Source organism: Antechinus flavipes, chromosome 6, assembly GCF_016432865.1.
Source record: "Antechinus flavipes isolate AdamAnt ecotype Samford, QLD, Australia chromosome 6, AdamAnt_v2, whole genome shotgun sequence".
Lineage (NCBI taxonomy): Eukaryota > Metazoa > Chordata > Mammalia > Dasyuromorphia > Dasyuridae > Antechinus > Antechinus flavipes.
The window spans coordinates 195752081-195765183 of record NC_067403.1 but is presented as its reverse complement, the minus strand read 5'-3'; the positions used below and the strand labels follow the sequence as shown (position 1 = coordinate 195765183).

General features: G+C 35.4%; 1 protein-coding gene across 2 annotated transcripts in view; it reads left to right on the top strand.

Moving 5' to 3' along the window:
- The window catches only part of NSD2 (nuclear receptor binding SET domain protein 2), a 123844-nt gene extending 111127 nt beyond the window's left edge, over positions 1–12717 (top strand). For both annotated transcript variants that reach the window (XM_051965984.1, XM_051965983.1), the window contains one exon: positions 1459–12717. In XM_051965984.1, the coding sequence (XP_051821944.1) occupies positions 1459–1730 (272 nt within the window). In that variant the 3' untranslated portion in view covers positions 1731–12717. The remainder of the gene's footprint in view (positions 1–1458) is intronic.
- The last annotated feature ends 386 nt before the right edge of the window (positions 12718–13103 follow it).

Genomic DNA, 13103 nt, shown 5'->3' with positions numbered 1-13103 from the left:
ACAGATCCTTTTTTAGGCAACATTGGCATCGAGTAGATTGGTAAAACAGTACAAAAATGTGTAGTTGGGCCTAGATTTGTTTTATGAAAAAAGAATCTTTTCAATTCAGAGAACACTGAATTCTATTTCAAGAGAATTTTAGATACCTTAGTGATAGCAGAATCTGAGCTGCTATAGAGAGACCTTGATTTATACTGTCCACTCCATCCTTGAGCAGGAATACTTACTATAATACTTTCAAGAAGTATTCATTTAGCCCCTGGTTGAAGACTTCCAGTTATGAGGAACTGCTATGCTATTCAATTTTTTCTTTTAAAATATCTTTATCTTTCAGTTAGCTAGTTAAAATACTAAGGTATAATCACAGATATCAATATCTTTTTAAAATGTCTTTATTACAATATTATTTATAAACATAGCCATTTGTTAGAAATTTCACCTTGATTCCCAGGCCTTCCTAATTTCAAACCCATAATTCTGTGAACTCCAGTTTTTTTTCTTTTAAGTAAATATTGCTTTAATCAAAGCTGTGGTGTAAGAAAGATCTGCTTTCTAGAAATATTAAGAAAAATCAATCATACTGGTTGAATTTCATACGTGACATACTTAATGCTTTTCCTCAGTGAGATCAATAGATGTATTAAATCTTGTGAAGGTGCAGATAATCAGTTAAGCATGTGATAGGATATTTTTAACCTATAAGAAGTGACTAGACTTCATCAGAGTCTGAGTCACAGACAGCTATATCAAGAAATATTTTACTGGAGGCTCAGAAATACTGGAGTTGTGTTACACCTGAAAATTTTGCAAAGTAACCAAGAGACAACTTTTCATCATGGATAAAGAGCCTTTTGGAGGATTTGAGATCAAGTAGCATGTATCAGCATTTTGTCCTAGTCAAATCTTCTAAGATTTCATTCCATGCATTTAGACATTACTCTAAAATTAACTGGCATAGGTAGTATCAATCTGTATTGGTATCCAGGGTGTGTCCTCATTAATCGTTCTTATATCAGTGAAATAATTGCTCAAATTAAAAAAAAAAGAAAAACCCAACATATTTAAGGAACCTTAGGGAATCAGTGACTCATTTGTGGAACCTTTGTGCCCCCATAGTTACTGTTGTGATTGAGGCTTTATTTCTGTGCAAGTTATGATTTTTTTAAAAAAATCAGTTTTTACTGATTAGTGCTATATACCAAGGTTCTTCCAATTGTTACACTTACTTTTGAATTTATCTTAAATGAATTAAACGAATATGTGAGAAGTTTTGTCATATCTATGGAATTTGATGAATATATCTTGGGTAATAAGAACTAATTCCAGGCTTCTTTTGAAATTTGTACCCCCAGACAGTGTCATTATATAGGAAAAAATCTAAACTACTGATATTTTGTGTTTAGGGATTTTTAAAATTTCTAACACTTAAGAATATTAATGTTTCACCTTTGATTACAGGGAAATGGGAATGCCCTTGGCATCATTGTGATGTATGCGGCAAACCATCAGTTTCTTTCTGTCATTTCTGCCCAAATTCCTTTTGCAAGGACCACCAAGATGGGACAGTCTTCAGCACCACACAAGATGGACGGTTACGCTGCTCTGAACATGAGTTTGGAGTGGAATCTGTTAGAAACCCAAAGACTGAGAAACCCTTCCCAGAACCAACCAAGTTGAAGCCCAAGAGAAAGAAAAGAAGGTGTTGGAGGAGAAAAACAGAGTACAAATAGTGTCAGACTTCAGGGGTTTTGTGTGTTTGTGTGTGGTGTTGTTGTTGTTTTTTTTTTTTTTTTTTTTTTTTTTTTTTTTTTGTTTGTTTGTTTGTTTGTTTGTTTTGTTTTTAACTGCCAACACTATCTTGTAGATACAAGGGTCTATCTTGTGAATAGGGTCAACGAAGGATACAGTTTTACATATCTAATAAGTGTACAGGCTTCATTTTGGGGGAAAGCATTTGTAAATCCACTGAGCCATCTCTAGCAGTTTCTGCTGTATCTGCACTGATAATGAATTGTGGCATACACAATTCAGAATTTTTCAGGACAAACAAAACTTAATTACACAACATTACAGTTACACTTGAATTTCTAAGAATGTAATGGTTCCCTCCTGCATTTGGGGATAAAAAAGGCATGACTGAAAAAATTTGACGCCTATTTTCCACTTCACCTGAGAGGTATGTGGGGTGGAAAACCATATTTCCTTAAAAAAAAACACTTTTGTAGGTGTTTAACAAAAAAGACCTTTGCTCAGTGTTTTTATTCAGAAGATACCACAGTGCTATCTATTTCAAAGGTTTTAACTTGGTATCCTCTGAAACAGTGAGTTTGGTCATCTCTCCTGCTCTTATAAAAACAGCAAACTGTAAAAGTTTTTTTGTTAATGTGAAATATTTTCTCAGAAATGTATATCCCTTTATAAGGAGAGGAGCACCCTAGGATAGTGAGGGGGGGGGGGAATTTTAGAGGATTTTTTTTCATATTCTTTTTTTTCCTATTTATAGATTTACAACTAAAATATAAGTAACACTTTAGTCTTCAGAGCTGTAAGAGTCTCAAACTTGGAACAACAACTTTTCCTAAAATGGCCACCGTGGTGAAAATCATATCACCTCTTTTGGGCATATCTTTTGAATGCACAGTCATCTTGTCATCATTCTTCACCATTTTGGGAAAACGCTTTATATGTTTTTTATTTGGTTTTTCTTTAATGATTTTTTTATTTTGGCTTTTAATCTCAAAATATATATTTGCTAAGCCTCATTTCACAAATTATTACTAATTAAAATGTATGTTTATTGATGATATCCTGATTTTTCATTACAAAAAAAAATGTGAACTTATAGGGACATTAGACCTGCCATGTGTATGTTTCAATTTAGGCTAAAAGGTAAAATAAATAATTGAGGTAAAAAATGATTTTATGTACCGTTTCCTGCCCCATAGGTGTTTTGATATAAGGATGGGCAGAGTTGCTAACAAGTTCTGACCTGTGCAATCATGATCCAACCCAGATGCCCCTAGTTTATGCCCATTTAATATTTTATACGTACTAGCATAGTTTGCCTTTATAGTGCAGATCTGTTATGTAGCCCTTTAAAAAAAATGAAGCATAGTCTATCATAAAAATGTATATTTTTTCAGAACTATTTTTTCAGGGTTTGAAAGATTTAGATTTTAGAATTATTGATGATTAAAGCTATTTCCATTACATGCAAATTTTGTGGGTCTTTTTTCATTAAAAACTTGAATTGATACTGGTCTAAAATGTGCCATTATCCAACATTATAATATGAAAGCATTTGGGGGCGGGGAAAATAAATAATCGTTTTGCTTTGATTGTGGATCAGAATTTAAACAGTGCGGGGAAGGCTAGCTTTATCCTTTTTCAGTTTTCTCCATTTCAAGTTATTTTAAGATGGAACAAGTCTTGCACTGATTTCCATTGTGAGATTTTTTTTTTCATTTGTTTCTAAAATTTTTCAGCATATAAAAGAGCACCCAGTCATGGTGTAATGTTTGAGAGATATTAAGTTCCCTTTTTTCAAAGTCTTTTTTTTTTCTCCTGCTCTGAGAATACATTCTGATATTTGGAAGTTTGAAGTATAAACTCCAAAGAGGTCACCGTTTATTTCATGTCCCTCTATTCCTTCTGTCTCACTCTACCCAAGGATATTTGGTGTAGTAGAAGAGAATTAGGGATATTATGGGAATATCAAGGTGACTGAATGGGAAGAGGTAAAGAAGAAAAAGTGAGCATCTCTAATAACATCTTTTTTTTTTTTTTAAGAATGAAGGAAATACTTGTGAAGCAACTGCTTTTAACATCATCTAAGAATCAAATCCATCTTGAAAAGGAATTTACAAAAACCTACTTTTGATAATAATAGTTATGAAAATTGACACTGAAGTCAAGTGGATTTTGAAATTCAATTTTACTGTATTCTTTGCTTCATTAAATTGCCATATATCATTGATTATAAAAAATGGAAGAACATTGTAATTATCTGTTTTGTAACTAGGCAGGTTAACATTTCTGTGCAGAAACTGCCAAGTGTTTGAGAGGGTGACCATGGATAGATAAACCTGTTTAGATAAACCTGTTTATGTCATGTTAATCGTATCGGGCTTTTCTTGAAGCTCTGTTTGCAACAATAAGGGGAGGCCATCAAAGTATGCAGTACATTTGCCCAAGTCCTGTAAATACTAACCTGCTTAGGGATTTGTAGCCACTTTTAAAAGCTTTGTTGAGCACTGAATGTTTAAGAAAAAAATATTGACTTCACTGTTGGTAATTGTGGTGCTGTTTCTTGATCCCACTGCTTCCACTCCCAACTAAAACAAAGGTATATGCCGCTAAAAGACTTTTTGGTGAACTTACATAGTGGCATTAACATTTTACTTGTTTATGTTGTTAATTTATAAAAATTATATTCATCCAGAGGGAAATTGTTATCTAGATAATTTTCCTTTTAGAAATGTTTGAGGCAGATGTAAAAGATTTGTTCATAAAAGTAATATGCACCTTATCCCCTAGAACTGAAAAGATGTTGTAAGGCAAAGAGCCTTACTGTTTTTCTTCTCTGGAGTTCAAAGCATCATGCAAGATACTGTGTACTAAAAACCAAATGTGTCAAATGATAGAATAGCCAGGGCCTATTAATTTTGCAAGACAATAGTCAATTTAAAGAACTTTAAAAATGTATTACTGTAGACCTACCTATCTATTGTGAAGGTGGCTGACTGTTAACAAAGTTTGGATTGTTTTCAATCAGTCAAAATATGCTATTTTCTCCTGATTAATGGGCAGGCTTTGAGACATTCTAAGTCAACTGTCAGCAGTATTTTTTTTTTAACACTAAGAAGTATATTCTGTTGGCTTTTAGTTTTTCCAAATTATTTTTATGATCTGGGTTAAAAAAATCTCTTTAAAATTTTTTTTAACATTTCTTTTCTTGAAATTATTTTTTAAAGAATTTTCTACATTGTAATCTTCCACATGTTTATATTTCAGATGAGGCCATAAACACTGACAAAATGAAATGTTCATTTTTGGATGAAAGAGCTAGTCCTAGCACAAGTTAGCCTTTTTTAAGTTAATATTTCAGAATTTTTACTTAATTGGTTCTCAGACTTTTGGGAACATTTATAGAGATTTTGATTATGACTGCCCAAAAATCAGCTTCCTCCTTTTGGGTGCTTCTATCTTTGAATTTCTTAGAAGAAAAAAAATAACTTGATGTTAACTTGATCTTTTGGCACCAGGGAATGATTACAAAGGGTCTGAAGTTAGATTTTATAAATCTGCAAAAACTTACCCAACCATCTTTAACAGACTTGTTTTAAAACCAGTCCTTTAATAAAATATCTAATCCTAGTCTCAACTATATGCTGTCTCAGGCCTTTGTAAGTAAGATAGATGCTACTTTTGACTATTGTACAGATTACAACTCTTTAGTTAATGAATTCTCCAGCTGGGACATAAAATATTTGTGGGATAGTTGGGTCTCTTTGACCTTTTAATAAAATTGTCTAGTCTCTAAAACAGTTGAATATAATAGAATACAGTTGCATTTTTGCTTATATCTCAGTTACATTAAATGCTACTCTTTTCCTGAATGTTTATCTATAATAATATTAAGGACTGCATGCTCAGGTTTGAGTTTGTGGAATTTTTTGAAGTATTTACCCTGATGAGCCCAAGGTTATATATACATTCCCCTAACTTTCAGACTATATTATTTTCAGGAAATTAACTGAATGTTAATGCAAAAGACTTTGTATCAGTTACCAAATAGCTTCATCCTATGTGAAATGAAACCTGCATGGTACTATATGAATGTTGGGGAAAATATAGTCAGATTTTTGTATAACCCATTTTGCTAAATGGTGTATAAATTCTACCCTGTTGAGATGTGAAATAATGTTGTTAGAAACAACAAAAAAAGTTATGTTTTTGTTTGTTTACCTCTAAACAAGTTCCATTTACAGTAATGTCAGGTATTAGAAAGTTCTATGAAGGTTGGATGATGGCCCCAAATTTAATTTGTTAGCCTAGGAATAAATATTCCATTTGGGGGATATACTGAGATGTAGAGTTTTTTGAATTGCCTAACATTGGAGGGGGAGGGAGGGGAATGGAAGAATAGCTTTTAAAGGGAAAACTTGTGTTTGAAAAAAGTGTGTGATTATTTTTCTGTATAAAATGAAGAATAGGTTTGTCTTTAACCTTTTTTTCTACAGAAGTCTTGTTTCAATGTTTTTAATTGTCTTTTGACGATTTCTATTACTTTTTATTAGGACTCAAATGCTACTGACTCAGTGGTTTTCATCCCAAGAATCCTGGTAAAAATAACTAAATTAAAAGTGTTGTAAGGAAAAGTTTCCAAGGAAGTTTTGTCACTGTCAGTGCTTTAAAATACAGATTAATTTGAGAGAAAATCCTCAACCTGTACAGAGTGCCAGCATTTACAAGGCAGATATAATTGGCCCCCTAAGAAGGTTCACCTTTTGGGACAAAATTTAAAAGGTATTTCTGTTGGGGCAAGGTGAAACTAGAAACTCCTCTAGTAGTTGTGACTATAGACTTAATTTTCAGTTTCCAAACCAAGCTCTAGAATTTTACAAAATTATCCCTTGATTTATCTTGTTTACCACGACATAGTAGCAAAAAATTAACCCCATTTTATAGCTTGGTGCATGGCATTGTCAACATTTGCAGAGTTCTGTATTTCAGACATGTTCTGCACATGTTCCATAGACTCATAACAGTGCCAATAAGTATAAGTTTTCTACTTGGGCTATTATATGTGGATTATTGTTTTATTTTGGAAAAATGTAATTTTATAGTCAATTTGGTTCAAGAAGTATTCATTAAAGGTGAAATGTTCACATACCAAAGACCTAATTGGAATTGTTTTTCTTACCATTTAATTCAGACTTTGCATGTGAGAAGTTGGAGGGATCAATTGAACATCTACTAAGGGAGCACCATATAGGTCCAGTGTGTGAAGTGCTTCAATTAATCAAAGATCTTCCTGAATAGACCTTGCAAGAGGATATAGTATTTATGTGCAGGCATAAATTCAATAGTAATGTCCTCATCAGTGCTTAATAATACATGCATTATTAATAACTTATGACTGTTAAAAACAAATCTTGCCTTAAATATTTCAGAAAATCTCCTTGAGATACAGATTGGTGATGAGTCTTATATGATTTAGAGGAGAAAGATCATCTAATCTAAACTCCTCATTTTAAGTTAAATGACTTGCCCAACAAAAACCCTTTTGAATCCAGGTTCCCTGTCCTCCAAGTCTTTTCATTGTCCCATTTGTAATATTGTGTTCTATAAGGTTAAATTTCCATGTGTTTTTCATCCAAAAAGAAAAAAAAAAAGGAATCGTATCTAATACCGCCTCTGTGCCAGGTGCTAGGGGATTAACCAAGGACAAAAATAAATCAGTTTGTGCTCAGCAGCTTATATTCTATTAAGAGAGAAGTACATACAGAAATACAGTCATACAAAATAGATGGAAGGTAGCCAGGCAGAGGGAGCATTAGAACTGGGGAAGATCAGGAAAGGCTTTGCGTAGAAGGGGAAGCAGAGATGAGGAAGTAATTTAAAGGAATGACCAGTGCAATACCATAGAATCGCGTGGTACCTTTTGTGAAGAACAGATGGCTTTTTAGGCTGATCTAGCAGAGATCATTGGCTAATGAAATAGGAAAGAAAGGTTGAGGAACATCTAATAAAGCTAATTTGGGCTCTAAAAGCCAAACAGAGGAGGTAATAAGAGGCCACTGGAAGATAGGGTGATGTGTGGGCTTAAGGAAAATCATTATGGTGGTTGTATGGAGTGTAGATTTAGACTAATTAGGTCATGGCAAGAGGTCCTGAAATAAGGAGGTGACAGTAGAAGCGCTTGAATGGGATAGATGTTGAAGTGGTTATAGTAATTGGTAATTGATTGTATATGTAGGTGAGGTAAGAAACTGAAGATATCACCAAAATCATAAATCAAAGACCTGTTATTGAAAATTCACAGAACTGCTTAGAAAATTAGGGGAAAATTATATTAAAAAATAAGAACCTTATAGCATATACCAAGATTGGCTCTAAATATATATACATAGGTTACATGATAAGAAAATGAGAGCAATGAAAACCTTTCCTTTTTGAATCTATGGTTAAAGGGAAGAATTCTAGATTAAACAAGGGAATCATAAAATGTCATACAATTTTGATTATATGTAATTTGAAAGTTTTTGAATTGGTAAAACCAGTGTGCTAACATTACTTAGAAAAGGGAGATATGAAACTTTAAAGAAAGTTTCACAGATAAAGATCTGATTTACAAAATACCCAAGGAATTGATTCACATTTAGGAATGAGAGCCATTTTCCAGTTGATGTGATCAAAGGATATGAAGAGGAAATTGTCAAAGGAAGAAATTCAAGGTACCAGTAGCCATATTTTTAAAATGCTTTGCGTCACCGATAGAAAAATGCAGATTGAAGCAACTCAGGTTTCCATTTCAGACTCATTAGATTGGCAGATTTTAAAAAAAAAAAAAAAAAGGAGGGTTGCAGGAAAAAATTTGAAACTGTACACACACTCTAATGGGAGGGAAAGAAAATTGATCCTTACTTTAAAAAAAATATTGATGCCCTTAAAAGAAATAGGAAGAGGGGAATGGATTTTGAGAGAAAAAGTTCAGTTTGGGGTTGAATTTAAGATATCCAGTTTGAAATGTCTGATACACAGACTGAATTAAGGATCTCTGAATTAACCTGGTTAGAGGTGACATTTATGGGAATTAAGATGACTAAAAAGCTGGGGGGAGAGGGGAATACTTTGGAGATGTGATGAGAATAATGAGACTGAAGAGTGGCCAGCGCCATAGACTCTCGGAATATCTAGAAGACGGTTAACTGTCAGATTGGCGGCAGAACTATCCAGGAGGATGAGGATTGGGAAGAGCTTAATAGATTTGGCAATTATGAGATAGATGGTGATTTGGGAGAGTGCAATTTCAGTTGAATGAGATCAAATGCCAGATTAAAAAGAGTTGTGGAGTAAAAGAAGAGGACATAGAAGCAGACAGTGCTGACAGTTTTGGCTGGGTCAGGGAAGAGATGTGGAATGATAGCTTGAAGGGGATGGTAGAGGCCAGTCATCAGTGGAAACCCTGAGTATATTTAAGGGTAGAGAAGGAGCTAGTAGCTTGAGACAGATTCAAGGTGGAGGTGGAAGGGATGTTTTGAGAGTGGATCCACTTGGAGACAGCTGGTAATGGCATTAAGAGCACATATAAAGGGGTGGCTTTGGCCAGTAGAAGGATCAGTATCAGACACCAAAAGAATGAGTGAGTGAGGATGGAAAGGAGAAGGGGGAGCTCCTGGCAACAACCTCTATCATCTTAGTAGCACATTATCATTCCTGAAGTGCAGGGACTGGCCTAGATTTTGAGAACCTATTAACATCATGAAGGTATGTTTGTCGGTAATGTCACTTGGGTTATATGATGACTGTGTACAAACAGGACACTTTCTCACTTCAAATGAGTGGCATTACACCAAGCACTGTGCTAAGCACTGACTATAGACATCCCTTAATAATGAAAGGTCCCAAATAAGAACTCATATTTTTAAGCTACTCTAAGCATGTCTATACATGTGTGTATATCTATCTCTTGTGTATGTGTCTATATCCACTTTTATCTACATATGTATAAACATCAATCCACATGTGTATATTTAGACCTATATGTATATCAAAGTGTATATGCATTTGTGTATTTATACATTGTATGTCTCTAACTAGAGATAAAGCCAGCTTCTTAAACTATGGTTTGCAACCCCATTATGGGGTCTCATAACTGGATGTGGGGGTAGCAAAATTGTGATTAACAGTAAATGTTTGATGTGTACATGTATTTTCTATACTTGGGGTCATGTAAAAAGTTCTCAAGGGAAAAAAGGTTTGCAAGTGGGAAAAGTTTAAGAAGCCCTGCTCTAGAATACAAAACATAGGTCTTTAATGCTGTAATGTTATTGAGACCAGACTGCACAGGCTAATATGTCATGAAAGTTAAAATTTGGTTATTTTAAAGGCCAGGAAACATCACTAGTAGAAATAAAAACCTGACTTTCATGGAGACACGCGTATAACTCCATGTAGCTGAATGCTCAGATTCAAATCGTTAAGGCGTTAACTTACTTGGCTATGCCATTTCAAATAATTGCCATGTTTTTAATTCCTAGTTCTTCTTCACACATTAATCCAGGTTACCCAAAGGGCATCAGTGGCACAGAGACTGGCTGTCAGGGGGTTGGCAGGAGCTTGAGACCCACTTGTGAAATATCAGCCCAGTCCACCAGCTATATATCCAACTGCCCATAGTTAGAAAACTACTGAAGCCAAATGTTTTTATTATCCCCATTTTACAGATGAGAAAAAGTGAGGCAAGCAGTGATCAACTGACTCACCTGGGATTTTATGTCTGAAGCAAGATATGAACTTGGCTTTTCCTAATTCCAGGTATAGCACACTCTCCACTGCAAAACCCACTTATCTCGCTGGAGAGGCTTGCCATGTTCACGAAATTACTGGGGTTATGGAAGAGGTATTAAAGTTAATTCTGCTTCACACTGTAAGATAGTCTTCAGGAGCAATGAAGGTAAACAGGTGCTTTCATAGGAGGAGAAATCCTCAGCGGTGTCTGTGGCATGATCAGTTCTGGTGGTGAAATGCCCTTTCCAAAGAACCTTTTAGCACTTACCAGTTGTGTGGTAATGGGAAACTCATTTCTCCTGTGAAGCTGCATAGAGCTTTCCTCACTCTCTTCACCTGTAAAATGGATCGATTATGAGGCCTTGTGGTACTGCCATGAGGAAAGCATTTTGTAAGCCCAAAACAGTTGTGGCCCTAGTCAAAGGTTTGAAAAGGAAGACTGAAGGAACTAATAAAGAACATAGAGGTGATGATGGAATAAATATCACCAAATGATTTCCATCCTGCCAATGTCATGAACAGAACACGCATGACCTTCCTGATACTGTAGCAGAGGACTGCTGAATAACCCGAATTCTGTTCACTAGTTTAAAATGCTCAGGTCAAATTTTGATTTGTCAGACGTTTGATTAATACTGGGTTTGCAGTTCACCAAACTCACTAGATTTTTTTTTTTTCACCCTTATATGAAAATTGGGAAATTCATCCATTTCCAATCCTATAGTCTCCCTTCCTTAGTTTCTACTAGTGCTCCAGTGGGAAGAAAAGACCAACAGATTCATCTAAGTCTCCGGCCTATTCCCTGTAACTGGAATGCAGAGAGTGAGGGTGCAGACCAATAGTATTGCTAAAGGCTGGATCCAAAAAGATGTCATTGGTCGTTTGATGGCAACATGAGAACTTTAGCAAAGAGTTCCACGAGTCTGTCCTTGGCTTTTCGTTGCTTAATTTTGATTTGGATAAAGGTATCAATGACGTGCGTATCACACAAAATTAGATGTATAACAAATTGGGATTCCCTCAATCCACAAATCTTGAGCAGCTAAAATAATGGTCTGAACCAAATGGCATCTTTCATGGGGAGAAAGGAAAAGTCTTCAACTCCACAAGTAAGAAAAATGGAGGGGCAGCTATCAGTTAACTTGGAAAAAAATTGTGGGCTGAGATTACACTAAAGATTCTGGTGCCCTAGGCAAGTAGTTGAGGGTCCTACTAAGTAATCTTGCCACTCTAGGTAATTACTGTATACTTGGCCCCAGGCAGAGCCCACACCTACAATGTTGTTCACTTCTGGGTGCCATCCAAGGCCCTGGGTGAAAGGTCTTCAATATTCTGCTACATAAGGATCGTTTAGCTGGAAATGAAGTATTTGAATGTCTCAGGAAAGAATTTGATTTGCTTGACGTCAGAGGACAAATGAATAAGGGAATAGAGGTTACAGAAGCAGCAAAGTGTGTCGCAAATAGTACATTTGATCCTTAAAACTATTGCATGAATGAGGAATCTGAGAAAGGCAGGAATTAAATGACTTATTCACAGCTTTGAACTAGGTATTCCTGACACCAAGTATCTGCTGTAATCCTGGAGCAAACAAGGGCTGTCTGTTTTGTCATGTGTGTTGTAGAGGGGATTTTTCTGCAGGTCCCAGGTGACCCAGGTCTCAACTCAGGGTAAATTGTACATTCAAAGTGAATTGCACATATATTATACTAAATTGCATCTGGATTTTTTCAGCTTTTGAAGGATAACTTGCCTACGTGTCTTTTATACTTTAAAATTTATTTTTGCATTGTCACTCCTCATTAATCTTCCCTTCCCCCAAGATCCTTCCTTTACAAACAATATTAAAACCAATAATGTTGACTATAACAGACCTGCAGTCAGAACTTGGTTCTTTTTTTAGATATCTGTATTCCTGGCATTTTACTTAACAAATCTGCTCAAGACTTGTGTATTTTGATTTTTTTTAAGTCAGTGTTTTTAAGCTTTAAGAATAATGTGCTATTTTTTATCCTACTACTTTCATTATTGGTTCTGAAGGCATCTCATCCTGCTTCTAACCTATCTTAATTTCTATGACTTGTAATTTGACCACTCTCTTGACCTGTAAAATGGAGGTGTCAGATTTGCAGCCCTCCTTCCCTGCCTCCCCTGATGATTGTAAAATGTTTAACCAACCAAATAAAAAGCAGTATCAACATAGATATGGTTAACTTGTTAGTTTTCTAAGTCTGATATGCAGCCCAGCAGGGTTCCCTTTCCATCCAGTTTTGACACCACTGGTTTAGGCGCCTTTAAAGGCCCTTCCAGCCTAAAGCACGTAAATGGTAGAGCAGAGGGAGGGGAGGGGGAAGAGATAACTAGAAGTCACTCTGGGCAGTGACAAGTGGCAAGGCTCATTTTGGGCTTTAAATTTCCAGGATTAAAATCTCAGGAAATGAAAATATGCCGGAGAGAAACCCAAGCCATATATATTATATCTAGAAAAGCTGTCATCAAAAAGTATGACGGCATATGAAGCCCCTCCTGTGCACCTGCCACCAAGTCCTTAAAGGTGTAGGGTCTGCCCTTGACAAGCGGCTGGGAAA